The following is a 14,370-nucleotide window of genomic DNA, read 5'->3' on the forward strand; positions in this document are numbered from 1 at the left end:
AACGTGCATTTGTAGTCCATTTTCATGCACAGCCAATTATGAAAACTTAACTAGACACTTACAAAACAGAAAATGAATGACCCTGAATGACCCTTGTTCCCCCCATGTGTATTCCTTTATAGTCATATGACCCCGTATTCTCTCCTTCAGCAAGTGTTTGGACAAAATTACAACTGGAATCCTGCCAGAGCTGTGTCAACCAACTATGTGAGTGTGTGTGTGTGACTGCAGTTGGAAACAGGAAAACAGTAAGTGTCTGAGTGTGCAGAGTGACGGATAAATACAACTTTAGAAGTGGTTTGATTTTCACAGGGACAGGCCTGCAGCAGTTTGACTGCTTCAAGAGGAAGAATAGATTTGAGCACTTCAAAACCAAATGTTCAAAACACGTAAAACTAGAACGGTCTCGAAAAATTCATTGTATATTGTTGCAAAGAGAATATCGTGCGTCTATATCAAGTATTGTGCCCAATTTTATGGGGTAATACATTTTTAAAAGGTGATGTCGATCTGTTGAAATGTTTTTTTTAATTGTATTATTTTGAATAGCTGTCTGCTTAGAGCAAAACAAAATGTTTACATCTAAATTATCCTCAAGTTCCAGTTAATTTCAATAAATTTCCATCATTTCAATGGAAATTTCCAAAATTCCCAGGTTTAACTTCCCATGGAAGGTCTACAGCTACCACTGTTAGAAAAGGGGGGGAAGAGTTATCCAGAAAGGTGAAACTCTCGTTGGGTCAGGATAAAACTTTGAATTGGCTTTAGTTTATCTATAAGCACTAAGGAGGCAGTGGATCTGTTGACTTCAGTGTGTGTGTGTCACCTTCTCCCACAGTGGTGGCACTCGGGCGTCATAGATGCAGTGGAAGGTCTCCTCCAAGCTCGATGACATCACCACTAAGCCTTTGATCCCTTTCTCCAGCTTCACCAGGGATGAACTAACAGAAATGGATACACATGCAGCTCTGGTTAATCTTCTATTCTTTGAGCATTATTATAGTTCTGGCTGCCAAGACTTTTGTAAATATTTACCACTAAAACATGGAACACAGCACAACAATAAAACAGCGCGAGTATGCCATCTTGACTGTATAAGACATCCATGTCCACACAGCAAAATAATAGCTGTCTGGACATGGTCAAAACAGCAGTCTTTTCCTTTAGAGTTACAGAATCGATGGTATATTTATACAAAGCATCTAACACTCATCCATATGAAAAGCACAAAACTAGCTCTATAGAAAAAGAAATACAGTAAAGAGGAGAAGACTTGGCCTGCTAGAACAATCATGCATATACACACACACACAGAGCGAGAGAGAGCGAGAGCGAGAGAGAGAGAGAGTTCATACGTGATGGTGTCCAATAGTGCGTTGTATCTCTGGATTTCTTGCAGAAGGACCACAGTAAGAGGTGAAGGGTTGACCTGGAGCAACGACCTGGTGCTCTCAAAGTCAATCAACGCTGGGATCTTTCCTTTAATATCTGACAACAGCTCCAATACCTGGAAACATGGATGGGAGTGGCTTTTCAAAGTATTCAGTCAAGCACAAGACAAACCTCATAATTAGATATCCGTCAGTAGTTACAACTCTCTAGTCGTAGTTTATTGCGGTCAACACAGATTAGGAAATGTGTCGAAACATTACAGTAAAAATACAAAACTGTACAAAGTCATGTGCATTCGTGAAATAAGAGAAAGAACATAAAGCTGTAGCCTTGAAGCTTTACCTTATTATACCAACCCTTATTACAAATCATATTATTTTAGGCACTACTAGTTTGGTTAAAAAAAAAAAAAAATCCAACATATTAGAGCAAAATTTTTCCAAACATTTCTTACTTCAACCTTTTATATTTGTTAAACACCATGTTTTTTAAACAAAAATGTAAATCTGTAAAGTGAACTACACATTCTTAATTCCATGTCATAACTCTTCCACAAGTTAACCCCTTTTACCGAAATACACGTTCTTTATATTTGTCCTGACCTTTAGTTTTTTATACACACCTTTTCCCCTTCATTTAAACCAACTCTTTCTAGTTACAAACAACCTCTAAATACTGTTGGGAAGCAAATTATTGGAACATTTTTGAAAAGCTCTATAAAAAAAAAAAAAAAAGAATCTTATTGAAAAGGTAAAAACAAGGGAAACTTTTTTTTTTTTTCTTATAGCATGGTATTCGCAGGATGTTACCACTATCAGGTTTTTATGGACTTCACAGATGCTAACGTCCATATAAACTGATCATGAAATGATATTTATTGTTTATATCAAATACTATAAATGCATTTTGGGCAGTTAAAATACTTCGATAAACTAATATTTCATTCATGTAGTGCTCTGACTGGACATTTTCTTCTAACAGGATACTACTGACAGTATCATAAGTTTAATGCCTTAAAGGGTTACGGTTTTTAGATGGACAGAAAATTACGATTTCAAAAGCTGTGACATGTTCATGATGCATTCAAAATCTTCAGATTCTATCTACTGTATGGCTCAGTTCAACTATGTTTGGATATAAAGTTGTTTTTATCTTATCACAGAATATAAAATCATACTAATCATCTTCATCCTTTCCATCTACGATCTTGCCCCCCACTCACTTTTTGTTCTCTACTCGGCCCAGCTCCTGCAGCAGAGGGACTGGTGACTTGGGGTTGAAGGGAGAGTAAGGTGTCAAACAATGTCCTGGACTCTGCAATCTGGCTGGCAATATCTGCATTAGAGTGTTGCCCAAACACCTCAGGGTGCTCTGTGGAGGGCAGCGTATTGATATATTCCTTGTAAGAGGACTGGGGGATGTAATAGGAGGTTAAAGAGGACAACCTGAGAAAAGAAGTGGGAAGAAAGAATACTCAGTCAGTCAGATATACCGTAAGCACCAATTTATAAATAAGTCTTCAAAAAAATTACTGATCATTAACTAGCTTAGATATTGGAGCTGTTGGCTAGAAACAAAGCATGTGAAAGTCATAAAGCTTACTAAATGGAAAACTAATGGATCACAATAGTGCTCAGGTGCACAGTGTCTTCTTCCCTTATTGTCCACTTGGTGGTGCTGGCACATTATGACAGTTGACTTCAATAGGCAGTTTAAAATAGCTGAAGTCAGCCACACTCTTCTGAATGTTAAAAAATAGATCTAAACAGTATGTCTTTGCATGTGACATTAGCAGTACCAACCACTCTGTGTGTGTGCATGCGTGCTTATGTTAAAAGTGTCTTACTTAAAGTGAGGCTGGTCTATTGCTGAGTCACAGAAGTAGCCATTGATGTAAGTGGTAAGGAGACGTCTATCCCAGTCATCTGTGACATGACCTCCATAGTTAACCCCAGCAATGAGATACTTTAGTGCATCCCATGGAATCTCCTCGTACTCATTCAAGTACAGACTCAGCAGACTCTCACTCACCTAGGGGGATATGAAGATGACGATATAAGAAACCGACTAAGGCCAAGTGAATACTATTCGCTGCAGATATTACACATAAACAGTTCAAACAGACTGAGCTAGATGAAATACGTTGAATTCAGTTTCATGCATTCATACTAGGTATTCATTTTTCATTATGTCACTCTTCAGAAGCTCTGTCAATCACTTAAGATGTTCGATCAGATTGACAAAGAAAACACATGTCATGATTGAATTATTACTACTATCCCCACCTAACCACAGCCTCTACATAGCAATTGTCACAACATCATCTGTTAGCTGTAACCATAATACACATTACAATAACACCCCACCCCCTTTTTTTCAGTTTTGTCTGTTTCCTTAGGTGTCAGATAAGTTCTGACCTCAAAGTCAGAATCGTTGAAGTCATAGACTATATTCCAGCCAAGCTGTAAAAACTTCTTCCTTTCCAGCAGTATGCTGTGAAAAAAGCAGAGAGAGAAGAGCAGCTTCCTGTACAAGACAGGTTTTGAACAGCGGTTGAACTGATCCTCTGTCACCAGCTGGTAGAGACGCTTCATGTTGGCTTTTATTCCCTAGTGACAAAGAGAGCAGTGTTAACACTGGGGGTGTTACATTTTGGATCAACCATATTTAGCATAAAATATATGAAGACGCATATATCCAATATACAAGGGGCAAAAAATGTAGATCTACTGTGATGAATAACTTTTATGTATGCTTGTACAGAAAATGTCTAATTTCTGAAATCCTTATGTGGGAGAATTGCACCTTTGGGGGTTCAGTTGTCATCTTGATGCCAGCCTGCAGTATGGTGATGGGAAATTCAGGGTGTGGGGAAGAGCTTAGCCAGAGTCTGAAGTTTGTGTTTGGCTTTTCCACCTGTAGCTGCTCCACCAGCTTGTCCAACTCAGGCATCCATGAGAGAGAAAGGTGGCAATTGGCAAGGAACACCCAGTGACCTGGGCATAAAAGGCAGGCTTAAGTTGCATTGATATGTCTTTGTTAGGTATTTTATGTCATGTCTAGTTGTTTTTGAGTGACAAGATCATCTTTTGTGAACTAAAGTTAGAAAAGATGATGAGACATTTTTTTAAAAACAAGTTGAAGTAAGTAGCCTGTACTGCTATGCAACAAAACAATTCAGAAATATAAGAGTAGCCAGACAGTTAGAACAAAGATGGTATTGTACCATTCTTGACACCCTCCTCTATCAGGCTCTTGGCAATCGGGGCCTGCCCCTGGCCCAGAGACAGAGCATGGAAATTCTTGCTCATCCCAGAGGCCTCAGCAAGCTGCAACAGGGCTCCTGTGGGGTCCACACCAGGAGACAGTACAAAGATCAGAGGAGTCCTGCATGAGGATTCCTCCACAACCTGGCAAGAGGACAGAGGAAATGAATCAGCTAACATTATGCAACTTACTCGAAAACAATCCAGAAAATGTGATGATTTGTTCAATTTTTTAATGAAAAATCAAGACCAAGCAAACCATATGCTTTAAATGGTTAACACTTACTGCCTTCATATCAAGAACGGGCGGCTCCACAAAACGCGAGCCGAGGTTGTTTATAATGAAGGAGGTAACGCACACAGAGACACGGTCCTGACGTAATGACCGCACAATCAACATCTTCTGAAGCTCATTATAGCTGTTCTCCAAACCACCTGAAATGAAAAAAAAAAAAAAAAAGAGGGAGCCTTATATGTTTTTTGCTGATGTCAATGCACAGCAGCATGGATAACAGTTCATACTGTTCATATAATAGTCAACCTTGTCAGTCCAGCAGTAGCAGTAGAGTAGAGCAGAGTACAGGTGATCCTCCTTGTTGCTACTGATATAATTATCTTCAATAAGTACTAAATCAAAATTAAACCTCTCTAACACATGCAAACCTGGTAGTGGGGCATTTTCCGGCTCAGTACTGGTGAACCACTGGTTCCAGTCCCGGGGATACTGTTCAAAGGAGGCTATAGTGCCATGGAAATTTGGAAGCTTATCCAGCTCTGTGATGTTGTCCCAGCAGGAGTCTGTCAGCCAACTGGTAAATGGATTGTCCATCTGATCCTTCTTATCAAGAACCTACAAAAACATCCTTAAATTATTTGTTGTCAACTTCTTCCAGTGATTAGTGCATCACTAAAGGGACTTGACAACTCATCAGTGTAGAAGCATGAAACTTTACAGCGTAGTGGTGTATAGCACAGGTGTCAAACTCAAGGCCAAATCCAGCCTGTCAGCAAGTTTTATCTTGGCGCAAGACTCTCGACTTATTTTACATCTGATTATGGTAACTTGCTTTAAACTTAACTTTAAAATTAATATTAACTTATTTTATTGACAGGTTAATTTTAAGGTCGCCAAGAGGTGAAAGTGTGCTGATGATCACTTCTCAGTTTCAGTGTGACCTATCTTCTAAATAGAGTAGCCAGGCTGTTGCGCCTTTACCACTAGCTCTCAGACTTTATGTTTTAAATCTTCTTCATGCAGTCTTATAAATTCACCTTTAGTAAATGCCCCAGAAAAAAAATCAATCTAAAACTTTTTAATCATATGATCCAAGGATGGCATAATGATTTATGCCTGACCTGATTTGTTACTATTATCAGTAGAAGTAGATCATTTTGATTTGTTTTTAATCATACAGCCGCCTATATACACACGTTTTGAGTTATTGTGATGTTGGCAAAATTAGTCCAGCCCACTGGAGTTCTCATTAGGATAAAATCTGGCCCCCGACCAAATATGAGTTTGACACCCCGGAATAGAGTGAAAGCACTGATATATTTAAATGTTAATAAAGGGCTGTCTTTGAGGAATGGCATAATTATATACAGCACAGCAGGTAAAAACATAGTGGGAAGTCTTATGGGTAAATTGTTTTTCATGCTAAAATAAACAGAACTTTCAGACTTTTCCCCCCAGTGTTTTCTTACAAGTCCTCCTCGTAGGAAGAAGCTGTACTCGTCCATGTTGAGTTTGCCAGTCACCTCCAAGATTTTGACACACATTCTGAAGCTGAAGAGCAGCTTGTGGGCCTCAAACAGACCTCGACACGTGTACCTGCAAAGGACAACATACTGATGTAGTTGGTTTTTCTGTATGATGAATGGCCTATTCTGAACAATAAATGAATAACGTGATAATATCAAGCACAACTGCTTGCAATCCAATCCAATGCTAAAATACATGTCATTTAAGGTGTACTACGTTGATTTGGTAGTGACATTTCAGAGTTGGAGAACTGAAACAAGTTTAGGCAATTTTTTCTGAACTAGATATTCAGACTTTATTCAATGGAAAAACAGGGTCCCTGCACTGTTGCAGACCCCTCCACCATAACTTCCCACCTAGCATTTTATCTTCTAATAGAGGTACAGGGACCGTTTTTTAGTTAAGAACATACAGTATACCACAGAATTTTTTTGTTTTTATTTTTTTGTTGAAAAATATAATTCAATGGATGTCAAGTACAAGGTATAAATCTGTACCTAGTAGTAAAGAGAAATAAATAACACTCTTCTAACCCCACACCTTAAAGAGGACTGTCAGAAAACAAAAGAAAACTTGCAAAAAATAAAACAGAAATTGAGTTATGACATCACTTGCTGTTTTAAATCTCAGGAAAACACCTTCTAAATTATACCAGAGAAAAGTATTTTAATATTTTTGTGTTTTATTTGACAGAGTTGGAAAAAAGTGAAACAGTGATTGAGAGGCAAAGTTACGTAGTTTATCTAAAGGTTGGAAGCTAAAGAACATTTAGCTTCTTTGAGATAATAAATGGGACTTTGAACATTGTTCTGTCAGGAATTCTGTTAATGAAACAAACCTGCATGCAGACTTACTGCATATTATGAAAAAGCATCGCTTGCTGTATTCTTCCTTACCTGTATACTGCATATGTGTGGTAGTCATTGAGGTTCGCAATCCTTTCTTCCAGCTTTTGGCTGCGCTTGCTTTTTTTAATGCTGTGGTTAAACAAGTTAATGTAGGCATCCAGTGAGAATTGGTACATTGGATCAATGCGACCCATGTCGTTGAGAATGAAGAAGAGAATGGAGGCTCGCTGGGCACAAGGGCGATAGGCCTGTTAAGAGAAAGCAGTGTAAGCTTTACATACAGGCAGATAACTGGACCACATGACATCAGTCCCTGCTTCCATTCACTGGCTACCTGTGAGTTTTACAGTGTTGTAGCAGTTCTAAAGTTCATTTATAGGAAATCTAGAATTTACTTGAAACTTTCACTTTTACCTCACTACACAAATAGCGAGTGCTATTGACGGAATAAACAAATGACGTGGAAATAAACACAAACACAAATGTGAAAAAGTTCTAAAGTACAACAGACATGTTGGCATGTCTGCAATGAGACGGAACACAGGCTCGGCTCTCTGTGATCACAGTAAGCTCTGATTCAATAACGTACTTCTCCCTGCGAACATTAACTTGACTTTTTCAAAGGCCATCCCCTCACACTGTGAGTTGGATCCACAACCATTAAGAAGAAAGGAAAAGAGAGGTTGGAGTTTTACAACTCCCCTCTGCAAGGGCAGCACAGATTCAGAGCGCTGTGTTGCCACTGCACATGGAACTCAAGGGGCCATTAAGCGGCTCTCAGTGAACAGACGGAAGAGGAGGCAACTCAAAAATATTGTACTTGCGAAATATTTTGATGCATTATTTATTTCTGTTTTTTTGGTGAACTGTTAGCTTTTCTCCTCTCTACAGCCCTGTGCTGCTCCTCTGTAGGACCCTTGGATTGGGGGTCCTCACCACTGCTCGCACCCCTGTGTTCGATGCCTCTTGCCAGAGCATTTATGTCCGATCAGAGACAGCGTTGCCAGCTGTCTGCTGCGCAAGATTAGACCAAGATGCGCACGTGAGCACCCGTGCCACAGAGGACACAGCTTGCACCCCTTGCGCAATATATGACAATTAATTTAAAAGATGGACGAAAGAAAAAAGAAGCCCTGTTTAATGTCGATGTTTTCTTATAAGACTTGAATACTACCGCCTCCACAAGGTTTGCACCTCTCGTCAGCCATGGAAATATTCTTAGTAGAATTTGCCCACAAACCAAATGTGCAATTTTTTCAAGTGAAGACCCAATTTAGTACTCTTTAATTGGCTTCTCAGTAAATCAGGCCCTTTATTGCTGGCTCAATTCTTGTGTGATCTCTTTTTGACTAATTTGCTTTTGTGTTCGTTTGTTTTTTCCCCCTTTCACAACCTTCCACCTCTGAGGTCCAGGTCCGGCGTCAGCCACACCACCCAGCCTCTCTCTCCACCTGCTCTTCCCCAACTAGCCCACTGTGTATCCAAGGCTTCAGCGCTTTTATCAGTACTTTTTGTATTAATGTTACAAAAAAAGTGAAAAGGAGAGTTATCGACCCAGAAAAAAAGCTCACCAGAAATTATCTTTGATGTAAACTGAAACAAAGTGGATTGTTATCTGTTGAACATTACTAAATAAAGAAAAGATGAGACAATGAGTTTCATTCCAATATATGGAAAGGTGGACAAATGGACGATTGAGTAAATAATAAAACGCTGCACACTTTGTGATGATGAAGCAAGTATGCAATTGGTCTTCCTTTGTTTTTTTAAACAGAAAAAAGAAACGGTGGAAAGTAACATCTTCTCAAATTGTTAAAGCTTGAAGGTGGCAATTAAATCTATCATTATTACACTGTACGCACAAACTGACATGCAGATGAACCCTAATTATTGTCATATACCCATGCATTATATGCAATAATAATAGCATTTTCAGTTCATCTTCTGCACCCATCAAAAGTTAAAATGACACAATCCTTAAATCCATTCATCTTTACACTGACCTCTCTCGCCAAATCAATCTCTATTTCAGTCTGTTCACTGCTCTCCAGCTGCTCTGACACCTCAGTGGCTGTGACTTTGGATGTTTGCAGAGTGTTCACCAGCTGCACATCGTCCAACAGAGAGCCTGTCGCTTCATTAAGCAGCCTGGCAAAGTAGACATGAAAGCATATAACACATTATAAAAACCTCTAACCTGAACACTGCCACACTAAGCATGATAGGCCAAGACAAATACTCCTTAGTGTTCAGACTGTACATGTGAAAAAGAACAATATGTGCTTTACTATAAAAAAAAAGTTGACTTATTGAGTAAAAAGATGACCTGTGATAATGGCTTCTACTTTATTATTGTATTTTTTCTGTTTAACTACCTGAGAATCTCATCCTCCAACTCCTGCAGGCTCTTCTTGCCAGAAGCAATGCTGATGACCAAAGAGTCCTTCTGCTCTTCCAGTTCTGGACGCTCCTTACGCACCACAATCCCCAGTAGTTGGGCTTCAAGGCCCTACAAAACACACAATCAATCCCATACACAAACAGATAATTAAGGTAGCAGCTCATACGCTTTAACTATCTGTGCACAACATGGAGAAGGCTTACTTCATAGAAATACATGAACACACACACACACACACACACACACACACACACACACACACACACACACACACCTGCTCCTTGACAGCAAAGTTGACAATGGTGGTCTTTGTAGAAATTTCTGGTGTGTAGTGGGGGTTTGAGAGTTTGGTAGTGATATAGAAACGAAAGTCTGGATTGTATTCCACTTCCTTATCACCAAGCTTCAACAGCAGCCTGCCGCCTGGAGAATGCAAACAAATATACACTTGTGTATACAACTGATTCTATCACTGCTCATTTGTAGTTGATGTTTCCCCAAGAAATGCAATTTATGCATGAACATGTATTTGTGTATCTAAGTTGAGTGTAAGAGTGAGAATCTGACCTGCTCGTGTAATGGACTTGTTAAGAACTGGGTTGAGAGAGGGTTCCAACTCCTCTTGGACATTCTGCAGCAAAACAGGACTCCCAAACTGGATGGCACTCTCCAGTGTCCGCAAGTAGTCTGGCATCTGAAAGTCTATCACTTGAAGACCCTGCACATGTGGACACACATGCGCACACACACAAAACTAAATGTGATGATTCTCAAAACACTGAAAACACTTTTTTGTTAATAAGCTCTCAAATAGAACATCATAATTGTTGAATACACATTGTCCACGATCATGTTTACCACTCTTTTTGCGCCACCTTTTCTACTCTGTTCAGGTCTGTCAACTGGTCTCATCTTTCTCCCTCCTCATTAGCCAATCTTTTTTTAAAAATCATTCTTCTCTGCCTCTTTTTCCTTCATGCTTCTGTCCAGTATGCCAATCTACCTTCCCATCACTGCCCAGTCTTCACAGAATCTTCGACCACTTCAGCAAGAGTCTGGACTGCATGGGGGGATTCTAATCATATCAGTCATTGTTCTCAAAATCTCCCTGCAGAGTCCAAGTGCGTCTTTCTTTCAGCCTTATCATCATACAATAATATTTTTCGACAAATATTTTTCTCTTTACTTGGTCTCTCCTGATTGGAAACCGTTTCCCTCTCCACGGTGGGGTTCCAACTTCCATTAACACATTTCTCAGAACGATATGTTGACTTGAGTTATTTTCAACCAAATATGGAATTTCAATGTTTTGCATATTAGTCCATTCTGTGACTCCCAATTTTTGGGGAATGGTCTTGCACTAACTTTACAGAATATACTGCTCACTATACAGAAAAGCGCAATGGTAATTGTGAATTAATAAAAAGCGATCATTCATCGATTACATTTTAAAATTTGATTGAATTCGAATTTAAGTCTGGAAAATTAATAAAAAAATATTCCAATGAAGTGTTACTGTTAAATGGTAATGATTCAAAAATTCAACAGGAATCTGAGTCAGTTCATCTGGATTAATACTTACTCTTGTTATTTCCATATTCTTGATCCACTTCAGAGCTTGGCCTTGAGGGTCCACCATCAGTGGCCATCTGAAGATAAAGGTAGAAATCTGTAGTTATTCTATTACCTTTATGTGCAATATTAAACATGAGTCTTGAAAAGTGTAATAAAAAACACAAATAGTTGTTTTAGTATATACACTAAAGAAAAGCTAATAATAGTTAAACTCTGAAACAAATACAATATTTGTGGATGAACTGACCGGTTTCCACGAGTGACAATAACTCCATTCTCAGTAGAGAATGCATCAGAAGGCAGGCCCTGAATGTTCCAGTCCCTTACTGCTGTAGGTCTGGATAGAAAGCTTGCAAAACTGAACCCTGGAGTGCATGGGATTTTAAAGTCTATGACCTAAGGGAGAGGAAAACAATGGGTCATGGAAATGGGACAGAATTTAAAGTTTCATGTTTACAGAGGAAACCTCTCTTTCATGATTTGCTAGTAATGTTAGAAAATTGAAAGAAATGACCAGCATTTCACATAAGCCCTGAGTATACTTGCTTTAACTATGCGTATCAGCCATGGGTATCCTGCGGTGGTTCTCAGAAATTAACGCCACGGGACCGCGAGATGCTGTATATAATGTACACTACTCACAATAAGTTAGGGATATTGTGATTTACATGACTGCTTTTCCTATTTTGTCTGAATTTTAATGAAATAATTAATAGTTCCCTTTGATAGGACTATTAATGAATGACAAGAAGCACAATTTTCATTAGTGCAATATTCATTACCCCAACAATTTAGAAAATAACAAAGATAGCCCCAAATAACCAAAATCAGAAGCAGATGTTTCCACCATTTGCCACAATGAGCGCTTGACAGTGACGTCTAATGCTCCTTACTAGTGTCATTATGTTGTTTTGAGACAATGCGTTCCACAAGTGCTTCACGCAGTTCTGCAAAGTCAGAACTGCGTGGAGTACGAGCATCCAATCACTGCTTCATCTGGTCCTAGACGTGCTCTATGAGGTTCAGGTCAGGGGACATTCGAGCTGTGACAATTCTGACATGATGTGGTGGAGCATTATCCTCCATGAACAGAAAGTTGGGGGTCTGCTGGTGGAATTGGGGGATGATGATGGGTTCTATGATGTCTCTCAGGTAAGAATGTGCAGTGACTGAGCCATCTACAATCACCAAATCTGTTTTCTGCTGACTGGTGATGCCTGCCCAGACTGTTGCACCTCCTCCACCAAAGCGAACCCTGGGGACCATGTTGACATCGGCGTATCACTCACTTCGCCTTCTCCAGCAACGCTGACAACCATCATTTCTGTGCAAGGTGACCTGACACTCATCAGTGAACAGGACAGTATACCATTGCTGCAATATCCAGGTCACATGGTCTTGTGCCCACTGTAAACGGTCACAGCGGTGTCTTAGTGTCAGTGGAGTCACCTGCAACGGTCATCTGGCATCAAACTAAAGCGGTGGAGTCGGTTGCGAATGGTTTGTCTGGAAACCCTGCTACCCCTCACTTCACATAAACAGGCCTGCAGCTGTGGCAGTCGAATAACATGTTTGAGTGCATAGGTCCTTAGGTACTGGTCATCATTGAGGTCCATCACTCATGGGGCTCCACTCCTGCATCTATCACAAACACTGCCAGTAGTTCTGTGTCTTGCTGCAAGTCTGCTGATGACACTTTGAGACACACCAAGTTCATCTGACTGCCTGCTACCGACCTGAAGGTGCGCTATAGCCAGGTGTTGCTACTCGTCCATTAAGAGATGTTGTGTGTTCACGGCTGTTTGAATGATGAACTGGGAATGACTTACTGACAATATCAGCTTTTTATACCCTCAGACTGTTAAAAAGGATGCCACATTGAAAAGGGTTGTCCTTTTGCTTTTGGTATTGGCCCCAACATCTAAGGCGCACTTGTACACAGTAAGAGCACTACGTGGAAAACACAAAATGAGGCGTCTATCACCTGCCTATCCCAAAAATCACTGAAGTGAAACAAACAACTTATGTATGATGGACATCACAATATCCCTAACTTATTGTGAGTAGTATATATAACAGCTCAGAGAATTCTAGAGTTATAGAGCAGACGTGACAACACCGGAGACGCCAAAGAGCTGTACAGCAATGGTGGTTTAAAAAAAACCCCCAACTTAATAGATCAGGTCCATAACTTCCCACATCTGTATGACGTTACACAGCGACAAACAACGTCATATTTGTTTATGCGCATCTGGAATCTCTTCTTTGATGTTTAACACGGTCTGGTTTTTGTGGTTGTCCCTCTAGAGGAGTCCTCCTGTAAGTATGTGAACTTTTATGTTAGCGACGCAGCTGGTTGTCTAAGTGTAAGCAAGGTTCAAAAGCAAGTATATTTGAGCCTTAACAGAAGAACCAGGATATACTCTATGTAGTTATGAGGTTTGTGAGTTGTTTGAGTATGTCTGTTCCTTACCTCCTTCATCCAGATGGCAAGCAAGCTATCTCTATAGTTGGAAAGAAAGGGTCCCATGTAGGAAAGGAATGATGCTGCGAGCAGGCAGTCTCCAACCAGGTATCCCATGTTTTCTTCGAGACCCTGAAGCGCACACACAAAAAAGAGTGGGTGGACATTAGCTTTGTAATGTACAGTCAAGTCTGTTTTTATATTTAGCTCCCCAAAGACAATGAACTTGAAGACAATTTTTCTGTAAGTTTTATTGAATTGCGTCGTTGAAAGAGTGTGTGTGTGTGAGTGTGAGTGTGAGTGTGTGTGTGTGTGTGTGTAAGGCCTACAGCAACTCTTTCCTCCCAGCGGACCCTCTCTCCAGCAAGTCCAGTCACCAGTTTGTCCGCTCGGTCAAGCTTCACCTCCATCTCCTCAGATTTCTTCCTCAAACCGTCCTTCATGGCCAGCTTCTCACCGTGCTGCTTCTTCAGGTGCTCTAGCTTTTCCGCCACCTGCAATAAAACACAGTCAAGTTGTCAAATCACATGAATACATTGCTATGTCATACATTTGGTATGCTATAATAGAAAAAACGACAAATTCAGTTACATTTATATGTAAATGTGTTCTGACCTGAAACAGTGTCTAAACACTAGACTTCATACCTATATATATATATC

At 39.9% G+C, this 14,370-nt stretch overlaps 1 protein-coding gene across 1 annotated transcript in view; it reads right to left on the bottom strand.

The window, feature by feature from the left end:
* Positions 1–14,370, bottom strand: part of dnah2 (dynein, axonemal, heavy chain 2) — a 74,188-nt gene that overhangs the window by 5,329 nt on the left and 54,489 nt on the right. Inside the window, exons 66-84 of the mRNA XM_079371392.1 lie at positions 14,038–14,202; positions 13,718–13,840; positions 11,492–11,640; positions 11,252–11,318; positions 10,237–10,387; positions 9,944–10,092; positions 9,644–9,777; positions 9,272–9,416; positions 7,317–7,516; positions 6,363–6,489; positions 5,322–5,508; positions 4,945–5,093; positions 4,619–4,802; positions 4,198–4,388; positions 3,810–4,001; positions 3,239–3,423; positions 2,615–2,837; positions 1,356–1,507; positions 827–941 (exon numbers count right to left, since the gene is read on the bottom strand). Of these exons, the coding sequence (XP_079227518.1) occupies positions 827–941; positions 1,356–1,507; positions 2,615–2,837; positions 3,239–3,423; positions 3,810–4,001; positions 4,198–4,388; positions 4,619–4,802; positions 4,945–5,093; positions 5,322–5,508; positions 6,363–6,489; positions 7,317–7,516; positions 9,272–9,416; positions 9,644–9,777; positions 9,944–10,092; positions 10,237–10,387; positions 11,252–11,318; positions 11,492–11,640; positions 13,718–13,840; positions 14,038–14,202 (2,988 nt within the window). The remainder of the gene's footprint in view (positions 1–826; positions 942–1,355; positions 1,508–2,614; positions 2,838–3,238; positions 3,424–3,809; positions 4,002–4,197; positions 4,389–4,618; positions 4,803–4,944; positions 5,094–5,321; positions 5,509–6,362; positions 6,490–7,316; positions 7,517–9,271; positions 9,417–9,643; positions 9,778–9,943; positions 10,093–10,236; positions 10,388–11,251; positions 11,319–11,491; positions 11,641–13,717; positions 13,841–14,037; positions 14,203–14,370) is intronic.

This window comes from Symphodus melops, assembly GCF_947650265.1.
Source record: "Symphodus melops genome assembly, chromosome: 20".
NCBI lineage: Eukaryota > Metazoa > Chordata > Actinopteri > Labriformes > Labridae > Symphodus > Symphodus melops.